The sequence below is a fragment of the Chiloscyllium plagiosum genome, unplaced genomic scaffold (genome assembly GCF_037043375.1).
Source record: "Chiloscyllium plagiosum isolate Xiang-an unplaced genomic scaffold, Cpla_swu_hap1 HiC_scaffold_12, whole genome shotgun sequence".
Lineage (NCBI taxonomy): Eukaryota > Metazoa > Chordata > Chondrichthyes > Orectolobiformes > Hemiscylliidae > Chiloscyllium > Chiloscyllium plagiosum.
Genome location: NW_028270150.1, coordinates 12,747,133 through 12,763,808, shown reverse-complemented (window position 1 = coordinate 12,763,808; position 16,676 = coordinate 12,747,133). Strand labels below are relative to the sequence as shown.

At 42.6% G+C, this 16,676-nt stretch overlaps 1 protein-coding gene across 3 annotated transcripts in view; it reads right to left on the bottom strand.

Moving 5' to 3' along the window:
• Positions 1 to 16,676, bottom strand: part of usp25 (ubiquitin specific peptidase 25) — a 212,928-nt gene that overhangs the window by 86,254 nt on the left and 109,998 nt on the right. For all 3 annotated transcript variants that reach the window (XM_043701413.2, XM_043701414.2, XM_043701415.2), the window contains exons 11-14: positions 15,567 to 15,694; positions 14,615 to 14,710; positions 10,933 to 11,100; positions 9,106 to 9,314 (exon numbers count right to left, since the gene is read on the bottom strand). In XM_043701413.2, the coding sequence (XP_043557348.2) occupies positions 9,106 to 9,314; positions 10,933 to 11,100; positions 14,615 to 14,710; positions 15,567 to 15,694 (601 nt within the window). The remainder of the gene's footprint in view (positions 1 to 9,105; positions 9,315 to 10,932; positions 11,101 to 14,614; positions 14,711 to 15,566; positions 15,695 to 16,676) is intronic.

Sequence of the window (16,676 nt, the reverse complement as noted above, 5' to 3'; positions counted from 1 at the left end):
GCAACTGTACAGGACTTTGGTTAGGCCACATTTGGAGTACTGTGTGCAGTTCTGGTCGCTTCATTTTAGGAAAGATGTGGAAGCTTTGGAGAGGGTGCAGAGAAGATTTACCAGGATGTTGCCTGGAATGGAGAATAGGTCGTACGAGGATAGGTTGAGAGTGCTAGGCCTTTTCTCGTTGGAACGGCGAAGGATGAGGGGTGACTTGATAGAGGTTTATAAGATGATCAGAGGAATAGATAGAGTAGACAGTCAGAAACTTTTTCCCCGGGTGCAACAGAGTGTTACAAGGGGACATAAATTTAAGGTGAAGGGTGGAAGGTATAGGGGAGATGTCAGGGGTGGGTTCTTTACCCAGAGAGTGGTGGGGGCATGGAATGCGCTGCATGTGGGAGTGGCAGAGTCAGAATCTTTGATGACCTTTAAGCGGCAATTGGATAGGTACATGGATGGGTGCTTAAGCTAGGACAAATGTTCGGCACAACATCGTGGGCCGAAGGGCCTGTTCTGTGCTGTATTGTTCTATGTTCTATGTTCTCTATTAAATTGAATCTACCCAAGTCTGCTATCTCTGTTTCCTGCCGTATCCTTTGAAAATCTTCTTCACTATCTACAACTCTACTAATTTGCAAACGTACTGATCAGACCACCTACATTTTCCTCCAGATTATTGACAAAATATTACAAAGGTCCTAACATTGTGATCCCTGCTGAACACCACTAGTCGTGATCTCCATTCCAAAAACCACCTTTCCACCACTACTCTCTGACTTCTATGACCAAGCCAGTTCAGTATTCATTGGCCAGCTGATTTCAGATCCCATGAGACTCTATCTTCTGTACCAGCCTGCCATGAGACATCTTATCAAATGTCCTACTGAAGTCAATGTAGAAACATTCACTACCCTTCCCTCACCATTCTTGTCATTTCCTCAACAAAACTCAATCAAGTTGGTAAGACATGACGTTCCCCACACAAATCAATGCTGCCTAACACTAACAAGCTTCCAAATATGAATAAATCCGGTCTCTCAGTATCTTTTCCACCACTGTCTGGCCTTTAATTATCTGGATTATCTCTGTTTCCCTTCTTAAACAAAGAAACAACATTCTCCAGTCCTCTGGAACCTCACCTAATGCCAAAGAGAAGGCAAAGATACCTGTTAAGGTTCCAGCTATTTCCTCTCTTGCCTCCAACAGTATCTGGGAATAGATCCCATCTGGTCCTGGGACGGGATCGGTATCTACATTAATGTCGGGTTTCTTGAAGTACATTTCCTCCTTCATCAAGTTGACCTGCTTGAGAGTTTTCCTAACCTCAACATTCTTTCTGCCCCTCTCTTTGTGAAATACAGATGTAAAGTATTCATTAAGGATCTCGCCTATCTCCTCTGGCTCCACACATAACCTCCCCCTTTTATCCTTGAACGGCCCTATTCTTTCCATAGCTATCCTCTTGCTCCTAATGTATGTATAAAATGCCTTAGGGTTCTCCTTAAACGTGCTGCCCATGGACATGTCATAGCCCCTTTTAACCCTCCTGACTCCCTGGTTGAGCTCCTTCCTACTTCCTCTATATTCTTCAAGGACTTTGTTTTTTCAGTTCCATAGACCTCAGGCATGCTTCCCTTTTTTTTTGACTAAGCTGATAATTTTCCTTGTCATCCAAGGTTCCTGAATCCTGCTATTCCTGTCCTTCGTTTTCACAGGAACATGCCAGTCCTGCACTCTAATCAATTGGTCTTTAAAAGACTCCAAAATGTCAGATGTGAATTTATCCTCAAACAGCCGTTCACAATCCACATTCTCCAACTCTTGCCTCACTTGGTTAGAGTTAGCCTTCCCCTAATTTAATACATTCTTCAGAGGTCCACTCTGTCCTTATCCATAAATATCAGAAAATGTACGGAATTACAGTCACTATTCCTAAAATGCTCCCCCACTGAAACTTGGATCACCTAGCCGGGCTTGTTTCCCAATACCAGGTCCAGTATGGCCCTCTCCCTTTTTGGACTATCCACATACTGTTTCCCCAGTCTCAATATTAACTGGCCTGCTGCTCTGCTTCCCACGATCTACCACACCAGCTTAAATCCTCCCGAGTGGAACTATCAAATCTCTCTGCCAGGATATTGGTGCCTCTCCTGTTGAGGTGCAACTCATCCTTCTTGTATAGGTCCCACCTTCCCTGGAAGACATCCCAATGATCCACATACCTGAAGCCCTTCCCCTCATACCAGCTCTTTCGTCCATGTGTTCAATTGCACTGTGTCTCTAACCCTAGCCTCAGTAGCACATGTCATAGGGAGTAATCCTGAGATTACTACTCTAGAAGTTCTGCTTTTTAGTTTACTGCCTAACTCCCTGATACGTCATTGCAGGAGCTTGTCACTCTTCCTACCCATGTCATTTGTGCCAACGTGGACAGTGACTTCTGTCTGCTTACTCTTCTGTTTGCCCCATACTCCACTCAGAAACATCAATGGCTCCGGCACCAGCAAGGCAACAAACCATCCTGGAGTCTCTCTCACAGCCACAGAAGTGCCTATCTGTGACTCTGACTATCAAATCTCCAAGTGCTATAGCTTTACCCTTTGTTTTTTCCCTCTGTACAGCAGAGGCAGCTGTGGTGTCACTGCCCTGGGTGCTGCTGTTACCTGATGGGCCATCCCCATCATCTGTATCCCAACAGAATACTTGTTTGAGAAGGAGACAGCTGGAAGGGATTCCTGCACTGACTGCCTGCCCCACCTAGCGGTCACCCATCTATCTTCCTCTACCTTGGGTGCGAACACACTTGGATAACTTCTATCTACGATGCTCTCCGCCACTCATATGTCTTAGTGTCTCCAACTGCCATTCAACCTTGTCCATTTGTTCGGTGAACTGCTGAAGTTAGATACACTTTCTGCAGATGTAGTTATAAGGGATGCTCTAAGCGTCCGTGACTGACTACATCTCACAGGCAGGACACAAAACATCACCAACAGATGTCATCAATAAAATTGTTCGCTTCACCCATTTGTTCAGGAAATTCTACAGACGTTTGCTGTTCTTTCTGTGTGAACCTTAACATTGATTTTTCACAGGCTACTTGAACAGAGTATTACATTCAAGCCCAATGTTATCATCACATAACATGCATGTGTAAGAAATAAGCATATAACGAGGTCACTATTAATGACTGTTAGGCCTGATGTCAACTGCCAACTTAAATCTACAAAATCAGCATCGACATGGAACCACGGCTGGACTGTCTGAAGTTTGAATTCAAGTAAGCTACAGGGATAGGCTGAATAGGGTGGGGCTATTTTCCCTGGAGCGTCGGAAGCTGAGGAGCGACCTCATAGAGATTTATGAAATCATGAGGGGCATGGATAGGGTGAATACACAAGGTCTTCTTCCCCAGATAGGGGAGTCCAAAACTAGAGGGTATAGGTTTAAGGGATCTGAGGGACAGCTTTTATAGGCAGAGGGTAGTGTGTGTATGGAATGAGCTGCCAAAGGAAGTGGAGGAGGCTGGTACAATGACAACATTTAAAAGGTATCTGGATGGGGAAAAGGATAGGATTTAGCGGGATAAGGGGCCAAATGATGGCAAATGGGACTAAATTAATTTAGGATATCTGGTCGGTATGGACGAGTTGGACCAAAGAGTCTGTTTGCTCACTGTACATCTCTACCACTCCAAGTGTTCCATTCCCTGCACCAACCTCCTTCCCAAAACAAAATTAAATCACAAGTGCCACTCCATCACCACCTGGCTAAAGGTAGACGTTCTGGCACCCAGCAGAACATGCTTGTGTTCAAACTAATGCCTCAACTCAAGTCAGTAAACAGCTTGCTATATTTGGGGAGTCAACAGTTATTGGGAATGCGCAGGAAAGTGAAGCTGAGGCCAAAATCAGGTCAGTTCTGATCATACTGGATGGTGGAGCAGACTTAGATTAGATTAGGTTACATTACAGTGTGGAAACAAGCCCTTCAGCCCAACAAGTCCACACCGACCCGCCGAAGCGCAACCCACCCATACCCCTACATTTACCCCTTACCTAACACTACGGGCAATTTAGCATGGCCAATTCACCTGACCTGCACATCTTTGGACTGTGGGAGGAAACCGGAGCACCCGGAGGAAACCCACGCAGACACGGGGAGAATGTGCAAACTCCACACAGTGGAGTCTCCGGGAACCCGGGTCTCTGGCGCTGTGAGGCAGCAGTGCTAACCACTGTGCCACCGTGCCACCCATGTACTTCACATCTCAAATATTCCTTTGTTTCTTCACATCCCAGAAAACCTACTGCTCACTGTCAGGGTTTTCTGGCTTTGGATTTTCTATCCTCAAATGAATAGCACAGAAATAAATACAATATTAAAACAATAGCACCAATGGGAGAGGTCATGAGCTAACTGTCTCATAGTGGAAAAATCCAAAAGAGTTACATTTAATTGCTTCACACAATCAGCCAGGCTGATTATTCCTCCAGTACTCTTTGAGCTTTCCAAACACATTTATTTATTCGCCATCCTCATCAAGCTTTTCTAATTGTTTCATTGGAAGTAAGTAAAACATCAGTGATGAGGAAATGAATGGAATTAGGGATGGACAAATCCCTAGGATCTGATAGCTTCTATCAGAGAGTGGAAAAAAGAAGTAGGGGAGCACATTGGACATGTCCTAACTATAGCTGAAAAATGTGTTGCTGGAAAAGCGCAGCAGGTCAGGCAGCATCCAAGGAGCAGAAGAATCGATGTTTCGGGCATAAGCCCTTCTTCAGGAATGAGGAGGGTGTGCCAAGCAGATAGGGAGGAGGGACTTGGGGGAGAGACGTTGGGAATGCGATAGGTATGTCCTAATTATAATTTTCCAGAGTTCCCTGGATACAAGAGTTGTCCCTCTGGAATGGATTTATTGCATATCACGCCATTTTTTTTTAAGAAGGAAGAAAAAAGGAAAACCAGGAAATTACAGACCACTGAACCTAACATGTGGCGGGGAAATTGCTGGCATCTATAAACAAGGATAGAGTAACTGAACACCTTGAATTTTTCAGTTAGCCAGGGAGAGCCATGGATTCATGACAGGTAGGTTATCTCTGACCAACCTCACTGAATTTTTGAAGGGGTGGACAGGGAAATGTCTATGATGTTGTTATATGGATTTCCAGAAGGCATTTGATAAAGTCCCACATAACAGACTGTTATGTAAGGTAGAAGCCCATGGAACTGAGGGAAAATTACTGTCGTGGCTGAGAAACTGGTTGAGTGGCAGACAAAAGAAAGTAGGGATATTCAGTAGGTGCACAAATTGGCATGTTGTGAGCAATGATGTTCCACAATTAGGTCTATTACTATTTATTAGCAACTTGGACAATGGCACAGAAAGTCAAAGATAAAGATTTGCTGATGACAAAGTTAGGCAACATTGTAGACAGTGTGGATGACAGCATAAAATTTCAAGAGGATATTTATAGGTGAATGGGCAAAGTTGGAGTTCAAAGAAAGCAAGTGTAAGGTAATCCATTTTGGACCAAACAGTAATATTTGCTAGACGGTATGAAATTAAATACAGTGGATATCCAAAACGACTTTGGGGTTCAGGAGCATAGATCTTTAAAATATCACGAATAGGTGCAGAAAATAGTCAAGAAAGCCAATGGAATGCTGGTCCTGATTTCGAGAGGACTAAAGTAGAAGGATATAGAAGTTATGCTGCAAGTTATACAAAACCCTGGTTAGGCCCCATTTGGAGCACTGCGAGCTGATCTGAGCATCATACTTTACTTAGGATATATTTCTTCAGATGGAGTACAACATAGGTTTCCAAAATTACACTTCAGGGATTAAATTATGAAAAGAGATTATACAAGACAGGCCTGTTTTCTCTTAAATTTAGAAGGTTACAGGTGATAATAATGGCAAGATTCAGGAACCTTGAATGACAAGAAATTTTAAAAGGTTAGACAAAAAGAAAAAGGATAAATATGATTTGGGTGAAAATGCAGGCGTTCTGATCAGTAAGTTTGTAGACACCATGAAAGTCGGTAGAATTGTGGATAGTGAGGAAGGTTATCAAAGGATACAGCAGGATATTGATCAGTTGGAAAGTTGGGTGGAGAAACGGCAGATGGAGTTACATCCGGACAAGTGTGAAGCAATACATTTTGGATGGGCAAGTGCAAGCGGAAAGGATGCACTAAATGGAAGGACCGTTAGGAGCATCAATAAACAGAGGGTTCTTGGTGTCCAAGTCCACAGCTCCCTAAAAGTGGCAACACATTTGGATAAGGTGATAAGGGCGGCATACATCAGTTGGGGCATTGTATAGAAGTTGGCAAGTTATGTTGCAGCTGGAGAAGACTTATAGCTGGGCCATGTTTGGAGTAGCATGTCCAGTTCTGGTCGCACTTTCAGAAAGATGTGGAGGCTTTGGAGAGGGTGCAAAACAGGTTTACCAGGATGTTGCCTGGATTGGAGTGTATTAACTATAAGGAGAGGTTAAAAAACTTGGATTGTTTTCGCTGAAGTGTGGGAGGTTGAGGGGCGGCATGATAAAAGTATATAAATTATGAGAGGCTTGGATAGTTGCAGAGACATTATTCCCAGGATGGAAATGTCAGTTATAAGGGGACATAGGTTTAAGGTGAAAGGGGAGATTATTTCAAGGAGATGAGCAGGGAAAATTTTCACACAGAGGACTGTAGGTACCAGGAACACATTGCTAGGGCAGGTGGTAGAAGCAGGTAAGTTAGCAAAGTTGAAGAAGCATTTAGATGGATGCATGAACAAACAGGGAATAGAGGGATAGAAACCATGTGCAGGTAGATGGGATTAGTTTAGAATGACATCATGGTAATAACTGACATGGTGGGCCAAAGGGCCTGTTCCAATACTGTTCTATGATCTAATCAAAGTCTTCAAGATAGTAACAGGAAAAGACAGGGCAGATAAAGATAAACTACTTTCACTGGTTGGGGATTATAGAACTAGGGGGCATAGTCAGAGAACTAGGGCCAGACCGTTCAGGAGAGATGTTAGGAAGCATTTCTACAAAGGGTGTGTAGAGGTTTGGAACTCTCTTCCACAAACATCAGTGAATGCTGGATCTGTCAGTAATTTTAAATCAGAGACAAATAAATATTTGTTAAGCAAACATAAGGCCCATATAGAGTTTAATATAGAGAGTTAGACCACAGATCAGTCATGATATCATTGAATGGAGGAACAGGCTCAAGGGGCTGAATAGCCTACTCCTGTGAGGGCAATACTGCACATCCTAAATTGTCTTCAAGGTGGTGATAATGAAAGCCTTCTTAAATGCTACACCCAGGTAGCGTAGATATACTCCCAATGTTGTTATAGTGAGTGCATTGGTTGGGATTTTGCAGGTGGTGATGCTTCCATCCATTTGCTACCTTTGCCCTTCCAAGGGGTAGAGTTTGCAGATTATGGAAGATTTTGTCAAAGGAATCTTGGTGAGTTGCTGCAGTGCATCCTGTAGACAGTATACACTGCTGACATTGTGCATTTGTAATGAAGGGAACAATTGTTAAAGGATGTGGATGGGAGGCCAATTAAACAGCCTGGCTTGTGCTTATGACTGTCATGAGTATTGTCGGAGATATACACATTTTGACAGGTTTTTTAAAAAAAACTTATCCCTAATTGCCCTAATACAGAGGGCAGTTAAGACCCACATCATTGTCACTCTGGAGGCAGACCAGATAAGGACTGCAGACTTCCTTCCCTGAAAGGTAATTAGTGAGCCAGAATTTTTTTTAATGCCATTAGGCTAACTTTTCAATTCCTTTTCAGCTTTTTTATGATTTTTAATTGATCCAGATATCATCATTTGTGTGGTGGACTCTAATCCATTTCCACAGTGCAGTAGCCTGGGCTTCTCAATTACTAGTCCAGTGATATTACCACACACCACTGTTTCCCTTCTCTCTGGCTATAATGTTCTCCTTCGACTTCAGCAAACCCTGATCTTGTCTTGACGCCAGGAGGGAGGGGGGAAAAATAAGCGTTAACTTGGCTAATTCAGCCTTTTTGAGGAGGTACTCTGCATTTGTTAAGTTCAGCAACATTTTAGCTTTGACAATGGCATTATTTACTGATATTCCTGGTTTCACTGTACTCTTGGATACAGTTAGGAAGACTTTCAAATCTGCCCTGATGTTTTGCCTGCCATTTAGAAATTTGGTTTCGTACCATGAATTTTCCCTCAACATTATGGAGCTTGCCTTCAGAAATGTTCCTGCATTCAGACACCACTTTCACATCTGGATAGTTTATACTGCCATATGTCAAACTTATGAACATTAATACCTTCTGTCCTTTTTAGGATTTACATACTCTGTGCTACATCTTTACCAGAGTACAATAACCATTATTTCCCTTGACTCTTTGCACTGCATAGTCTTAATTACACTATCAGTGCTATTTCTTCTTCTGCACCTTCACTATGACAGAACATTGTTATACCAACTTTTAACTTATTTTCTTTGGAACACGGGGCAATATTAGCAAGGCTGGTGGTAGTACGGGCATTTTCTTCTGTGCCGTGTTAGTCTTGGAAGTGATGGCATCCCCACAATTTCTTCCCCTGGATATGGCTGACCATCTCCAGTTTCTTGGAGAGCCACTCAGGGTGAGACTGGGATACTGTATGCCAAATGGGGCAAAAGTGGTAAAGTCCCTTCTACGAAGAGCATTCATGAATTATTCAAGTCTTTACAACAATTTGCAGGTATTGTCCAGAAAGTTGACAGAATTATTGAAACTAAAATTTTGCAATTTACTGTGATTAATTTGAATTCTAGATTATAAACTCAATACAATACACACTGCACCTTCATGCTTCCCAAAATTTCAAAGTCCTGAAATACTTCGGCACTTCCTTCCTTTTAACAGCTAAAACGTACAGAATCACCAAAGGGTGATCTAAACAAAGTGCCTTACCTTCCTTCAGAGATCCTCAACAAATCATGGAACAACAGAGCTATCACTACGTAATGTTCATCAGTATCACAATTTTTATTCAGAAATAATGCAGAGGAGAGAGATTCAGAACAGGGGAGGGGGTCAAGGAAGTCATACCTCTAGTGTCATTCTCTACCTCCATCCTCCAGCGATGTAGACAACCCTCCAACACCCTCAACTCGTCCTCTGTGATGTGACGTGGTGCAGGATGCATGGGAATTTCTGGTGGGACCCTCGATTGCGTGAAGGGTTTGTGAACGACAGGCCGTTGAAGAGGGGGTGTGCAGGGAGCATCTGTGGCGGCCAAGGGTCCTTGATCCATCGGGCTATTGGCAAGTTTTGGTCAATGAAACAAGGATCATTAGTTAATCTCTTCAAATATTTCTGCAAATATCCTTAACAACTGAATCCATGCAGATATTGCACTCCAGAAGATGCTTTTTTTTTTAGAGAGTTAGGCTACCTCTTTAGCCTAAATCTAAAATAACTCGAGGCTTATCTTGAAATATGCAATATCACTATTCAAACACTATTAAAGACCTTTTGAAATCTGCCAAGTGAGAGGATGTAGTCGTTTTCAGTGTAAGGAGTGCAGATCCCTTTAGATTATTTTAATCAACCTGTTCAGATATTTAATGAAACACCTCTGTAACAGGTTGGACCTGAACCCAGACCTTTTGGCTCAGAGTAAAGAACATTACCACGGGGCCACAAGAGATCTCTAAAATAGATCATATCCAGAGATGATTTAGAGCAGATAAAGGTAAAGTTACCATAGCCTTGGCAGACCACAGGGCTGCTCTGTCTCATCAGGGAGAGACAACTGGTGGTAGTTTAATCTGAGGGTCACCGCATGTCAGGCAAGGAGAGAGATTGAGAAGGGAAGCCCTTCATAGTAACTTCAGCTGGTGTGAGAATTCAACCCACACCCATTGGTGTCACTCTGCATCACAAACATTACTAACTGTGCTAAACTACGATGTGCAATAAAACACTGGTAAACCTCAAAGTCTTCTGCAGTCTGATTCAACATTTGGATATTGGTCTGTTAAACTGTTGGCTGATTTTCTTGAAATTTATTATTAATCCTTGATATGCAGCCCTTATTCTACACTCCACATCCAGAGGACAATATGGCTGAGAAAGAGAGGGGAAAGCAGAATGAATGTATGTCCTGTCTTTGCTGCATTACATGCAAAGTGTCTTGAACTGCCAATAGGCCTTTTTTCCTTAAAGAAGGGTACACAGAGTACTTCTAACATTGTACTAGCAAAGTGAGAACTAAAAACATGTCATACATTCAGTAACAAGGAGTGTTTAACACATGCTCTTTCTTTCAATGCTCCCTCTGACAAATGCGGAAAAACTTTTCTCTTTCTTACACCAATAATTCTGCCCCTTTTCAAGTTGCAGGAGAAACAAGGAGACTTGAGTACTTGACATGGCATAATATTCAAGGCTATGGGTTAGTGTAGCAAAGAGAAACTAATAAAGGGAGTACTGTATTTCTGGTAGTACAGACTTAGTGGGCTGAAGGACTCTTCTGTACTCTATATTTCTATGATAAGGGATCACAATCATAGAATATGGGTTTGCTTACTTAAGACAAATTAGGGGAAGTTTCTTGACACGAAGGGTGTCAACCTTTGGAATTCTCTCTCCAGAGTTGTGCATGATCAATCACTGAGCACATTCAAAACAAAGAACAATAGATTTTTGGATACTAAAGGGATAAAGAGATATAGCTAATGGGCAGAGAGATGTAGTAGAGGTAGAAGGTCAAGCATGATCATATAGAATGGCAGTTCTCCTATTTCCTATGTTGTTACAACTGCAAAGCAATCAACTGAATTAAAGGAGAGATGTGAAAAGCTGCCACTTAATTGTACCACTTTTCAAAGTAACTCAATAAGGTATTATTTGCTTCCAGTTTTATATACAAACCTCTCTTGCCTGGCTGTCGTCTGAGGTGCTGTGATGCTACTAGGGGGAGTAGTTTCAACATCATCCACTGGTGATGTGCACACAGGCTTACTAGAGGCAAACTCCAAGGCATACTGGAGAACATCAGCCAGCGGGAATCGCTTGGGACCAGAACCGTAGCTTAAATACCTGGGAACAGAAAGAAGAGACAACGTAGTTGGGAGAAGTCGAGAAAGAGGGAGACAGAAGTGGAGAAGAAAGGGAAAGCAGAACAGAGAAAAAGCCCAGAGAGAAAGAAAGTTAAAAACTAGAGAGAATTAGTATGAAAGAGAGCAAGAATCAACGTTTGCAAAAATTAACACCACCAGGAATCTGTTCAAATGGACTTAAACACCAACTTAATATCAGATTTGCTCAGCTAATAACATATTCAAAGGCTGCTTTCGAAAAGATGTTGTGAAACTTGAAACGGTTCAGAAAAGATTGACAAGGATGTTGCCAGGGTTAGAGGATGAGCTGTAGGGACATGCTGAATAGACTGGGGCTATTTTCAGTGGAGCATTGGAGGTTGAGGGGTGACCTTACAGAGGTTTATAAAATCATGAAGGGCGTGGATAGGGTAAATAGACATGGTCCTTTTCCTGGGGTGGGGGAGTCCAAAACTAGAGGGCATAGGTTAAAGGTGAGAGGGGAAAGACTTGAAAGGGGCCTAAGGGACAACATTTTCATACGGAGGATGGTGTGTGTATGGAATGAGCTGCCAGAGGAAATGGTGGAGGCTGTTACAATTACAACATTAAAAAGGCAACTGGATGGATATTTAATTAGGAAGAATTTAGAGGGATATGGGCCAAATGCTGGCAAATAGGACTAGATTTATTTTAGATAACTGGTTGGCATGAACGAGTTGGAGCAAGGGGTCTGTTTTTGTGCTGTATATGTCTATAACTCAAGTATATTTTTCACTTAGCATTTGAATACAGCACGAAGAGGTAAATTGTCAAAATATTGTCTTTTCTCTGAATTTTGTTTGATTCCACTCCTGTGAAGAGCACAGGCTTGTTTCACATCACTGCCAAATAAATGCAACACTGGATCATTAAACCAAAGCCTTAAATCTGGCTGTTTGGGTAAATGTAAAAGATTTTTAGTGTCAGTTTTGAGGAAAAGCTCTACATTTTCTGGAAGAACATTCCTTCTTTGTCTGGCGTGGACCACAACAGACTAAAATGATATCTGATGCATGTTTCACTTTGTCGCTGTTGTCTGCCAACAGTAGTGACACTGGGGAGATGGGGCAACATGGTAATGTCACTGGACAGGGAATCTAGAAGGCAAAAGTGAGGATTGCACATGCTGGAAACCACAGTCTAGATTAGAGTGATGCTGGAAAAGCACAGGAGGTCAGGTAGCATCCGAGGAGCTGGAAAATCGACGTTTCAGGGAGAAGGTAGCAAAGAGTACAACAGGTGAATGGGGGTGAGGATGGAGGTGATAGGTCAGAGAGGAGGGTGGAGCGGATAGGTGGGAAGGGAGATTGGCAGGTAGGACAGGTCATGAGGATGGTGCTGAGCTGGAAGGTTGGAGCTGGGGTAAGATGGGGGAAGGGGAAATGAGGAAACTGGTGAAGTCCACATTGATGCCCTGGGGTTGAAGTGTTCCGAGGCTGAAGATGAGTCGTTCTTTCTCCAGGCGTCGGGTGGTGAGGGAGCGGCGGTGAAGGAGGCCCAGGACCTGCATGTCCTCGGCAGAGTGGGAGGGGGAGTTGAAATGTTGGGCCTCAGGGCAGTGAGGTTGATTGATGCGGGTGTCCCAGAGATGTTCCCTGAAGCACGCTGCGAGGAAGCGTCCACTCTCCCCAATGTAGAGGAGACCACAGCGGGAGCAACGGATACAATAAATGACATTGGTGGATGTGCAGGTGAAATTTTGATGGATGTGAAAGGCTTCTTTGGGGCCTTGGATGGAGGTGAGAGAAGGTGTGGGCGGAGGTTTTGCTATTCCTACAGTGGCAGGGGAAGGTGCCAGGATGGGAGGGTGGGTTGTTGGGGGGGCAAGTGGAATCTAGAAGCCTAGACTAATGTTCTGGAGACATGGGTTGGAATCCCACCACACAGATGGTGAAATTTGATTTCAAGATGTCTGGAATTAAAAGGTAAGAATGGAGGCAATGCAAATACTACCAATAACTGGGAAAGATAAGTCTGATTCACTGAAATCCTTTAGGGTTTGTCATCATTACCTGGTCTGGCCTCAATGTGACTTCCAGAGTTTGAATCATGTGGTTTTCCCTTCATGGCCCTTTGAAACAGACTTGAAAGCCACTAAGTTGGGTGACAAATGTTGACCTAGCCAACATTGCCTAGGAGAAAGTGAGGACTGCAGATGCTGGAGATCAGAGCTGAAAAATGTGTGGCTGGAAAAGTGTAGCAGGTCAGGCAGCATCCAAGGAGCAGGAGAATCGACATTTCGGGCATGAGCCCTACAGTCTTGAAGAAGGGCTTATGCCCAAAACGTCGATTCTCCTGCTCCTTGGATGCTGCCTGACCTGCTGCGCTTTTCCAGCAACACATGTTTCAGCTTGCCAACATTGTCCACAACCCATATGTATTTCTGCCCACAAGGTAAGCAATGTGCACACTGCCAGCTTGGCTATGCTTGGTTAATGTATGTTTTCAGGTTATTTTCTCGCTTCCTTATGTTCATCTACCTTAGTTAAACAGCCTTTTCTTTGGGCAGTCTTACCTTGACAAATGCTGATTTTAATACTTTTTCTCATTGTATTCTCTCCTGCTGTTCTCTTGGGGAATGCAATTTGCCAGATTAACCCCCTCACATTGAGTGACTTTTCTTAAGAGGTGAACTTGGACAATGAGTAGCTACTTGACAGTAAGAAAGAGGCATCACTGTTCTTACCCAACATCACTTTCCAAGAACAATTACTGGATATGACTCAGAAACCAGAACCTTGGCCAGTTACTCACAACTTGGCCAATGGGTGTTCAAGCAAATTGAAAGACACACATTGCAATTAACTAAATCAACATACAGCAACTCAGATCTCTCGACTTCTGGTCTACACTAGCTCAGTTATTAATGCACAAAATTGTGATGTTTAATGATGAGTAATCTCCATAAAATTACATGATACTTAGAGCACAGGAGGAAAGTATTCATTCCCCGGTGGCTACTTATGGTGCAATTAAGCCACCCTACACCATGGAATCCTGCATAAATATCTTTCTAATCCTTCATTCTTCTTGTGTTTACTGAGATTAGATTCCCTACTGTGTGGAAACAGGCCCTTCGGCCGAACAAGTCCACAACGATCCTATGACGAGTAACCCACCAAGTCCCATTTCCACTGACTAATGCACCTAACACTATGGGCAATTTAGCATGGCCAATTCACCTGACCTGCACATCTTTTGATTGTGGGAGGAAACCGAAGCACTCGGAGGAAACACACGCAAATATGGGGAGAATGTACAAACTCCACACAGTTGGTCGAACCCGGGTCCCTAGCGCTGTGAAGCTGCCACCTTTGTGTGACCTTAAATACATCTCTCCCAAATGTAGAACGATTTGCTGCAATCCCAGCACCGTATAGTTGCAGTTCACCTTTTAGGCTAATGACCAGGTTACTTAATTTCTTTGCTCATTTCTAGCCACTGTTCGCCATCAAGCCTCCCTGTTCACATACCTTTCCAATCGTTGCTGCAATACTGTAAGGTGGTCTTTCAGCCTTCGTATCTCTTCCCGTTTGATCCTGGTGATTTCTCGGTTTTTGTCCATGTACCTGTATTTTTAAATAAATATACCATTTATTCAAGGAGGAAATAATCTCATTCCCTGACATACAGGACAGAGGAGGACATTTGATTCATTGTACCTGTGCTAGCTCTTTGAAAGAGCTAACAAGTAAGCCCCAGTCCTTCCCCAAAGCTCTGCAATTTATAACAAAAAAAATGTAATCCCCTTTTGAAAGTTGCGAATGAAAGAGTTTCGGAGAGCGGCAGCCTCCAGTTATGAGCGGGTTCCACTCCTGAGTACACTCGTTAAGTCAGATTGTACTCAAGTTGGAGCACAACGCAGCACAATACAAAATGTCCATTTGTAAGAACGATCCAGAGCTCGCTGTCTGATCTTAAAATTAATGGCAAAATATCTTGCTTATAAGTATGAGCTTTCGTAAGTGGGACCCCCTGCAGTTCATTCCCCAAGTCATCATAACTCATTGTGCAAAAACAAAAATTCTATCCACCCAAGCTAATTTGGTGATGATTGTAAATCCAAATCCCCGGTTCCTGACACAGCTGCCTATGAAAAGTTTGTTTACAATGTATGCTCTGCTGAATTTTTTTTAAAATGTAAAGTAAAATGTAGCAAAGGTGAATATATAACTGAATTGCCAAACCAAAATCTGTACAATATTCGCATTGCGAAATAGTCGCAGGCTGATGGCATTTGATTTACAGTGTAGTGTGAAGATGTCAAATTTTATCTGATAATGCTCTCAGCATCATATAATTACATGAAAGTAGTATATCATTTTATGTTGCTGCTGTTACAGTTTCATAACAATGATTTTTCTAAAAATACCAGGCTGTTTTATTCAACATTCATTCTCAAAGCTGAGTACAAGGCTGCTGTACCTATCCATGTATAAGACAGATGGAAATTCCAATTTGTGATGGATCTTCTCGGGCCTTCCCAGAGCTTGGTTAAACTCAAATCTGGAAAGTTCGAAGGTTAGGACGGGTGGGAGTGCAGTAAACCAATGCTGTGGAAACAGAAGACAAATAGTGTTAGCAACAAAAAACAACGCAATAATTTTTGCTTTGGTCGGGGAGGTGGGGGATGGTGGGGAAGCTTAAGGTAGCTCTGGGAACCATAACACTCACAAAAGGTGCAATGTTACTTAGTGGCTGTGAATTTCACATCCGTTTGGTGTTGTGGTAGTTAAAGAGCACATTGCTAAAAAATTATAAACCAGGCAAATATTTTGTTAATTAGGTTTGCTCTTGTGACAAATCTTGCACTGTGAACATTGCTCAATAAACAGCCAACTTTCTATTCATGTTGGGTAACATAGTGTAGAACCACAAATCCAGTTGTTGTGGAGCAATTCAAAGCTAAACCTATTATCAAACTGTCTTCACTCACGTCAATACATAATTTCTTCCCAACATTTTATCCATGTTTCCTTTGCACGATGACTCCTCCTTCAGTAACATAGCATCTCCTGCTCTCGCAACAATATGCATCAAGAAATTTCATGAAACCATTTTTCACTTTGTGAAAATGTTATGCAGTCAAACCCACATCCTGGACAGATGGAATACTTTTCCCTTCATTATTCCATTAAAACTCTTCATAATCCAAAAGATTCACTCATGCATTTGAGTTTTGTATTTGTGCAATTGGGATTAATAGAATTATAGTTTACCATGTGTTTCAAAATCTTTAAATGTGTATTGTATGCAAATAGTTTGCTTTAAGAAATGCATTGACAACTATGTTGCATTTCTTGAGGGAAGCCTTCAGAGTGTCTTTGGAATACTCTGTTTGCCCTTCTCTTGTTTTGAGTACTTTTTTTTTTAAGCTGGGTGAAGGCGATTTGCTTTGTCAGTTGGACTCAGGCATCCTGAGCACTTGGCCAGCCCAGCGGAGTTGGTTTCAGATGATCATGGCCTTGATGTTTCTGCTGTCAGCTGCTTCAAGGATGCTGATGTTAGTATGCCTGCCCACCCAGCTGATGCACA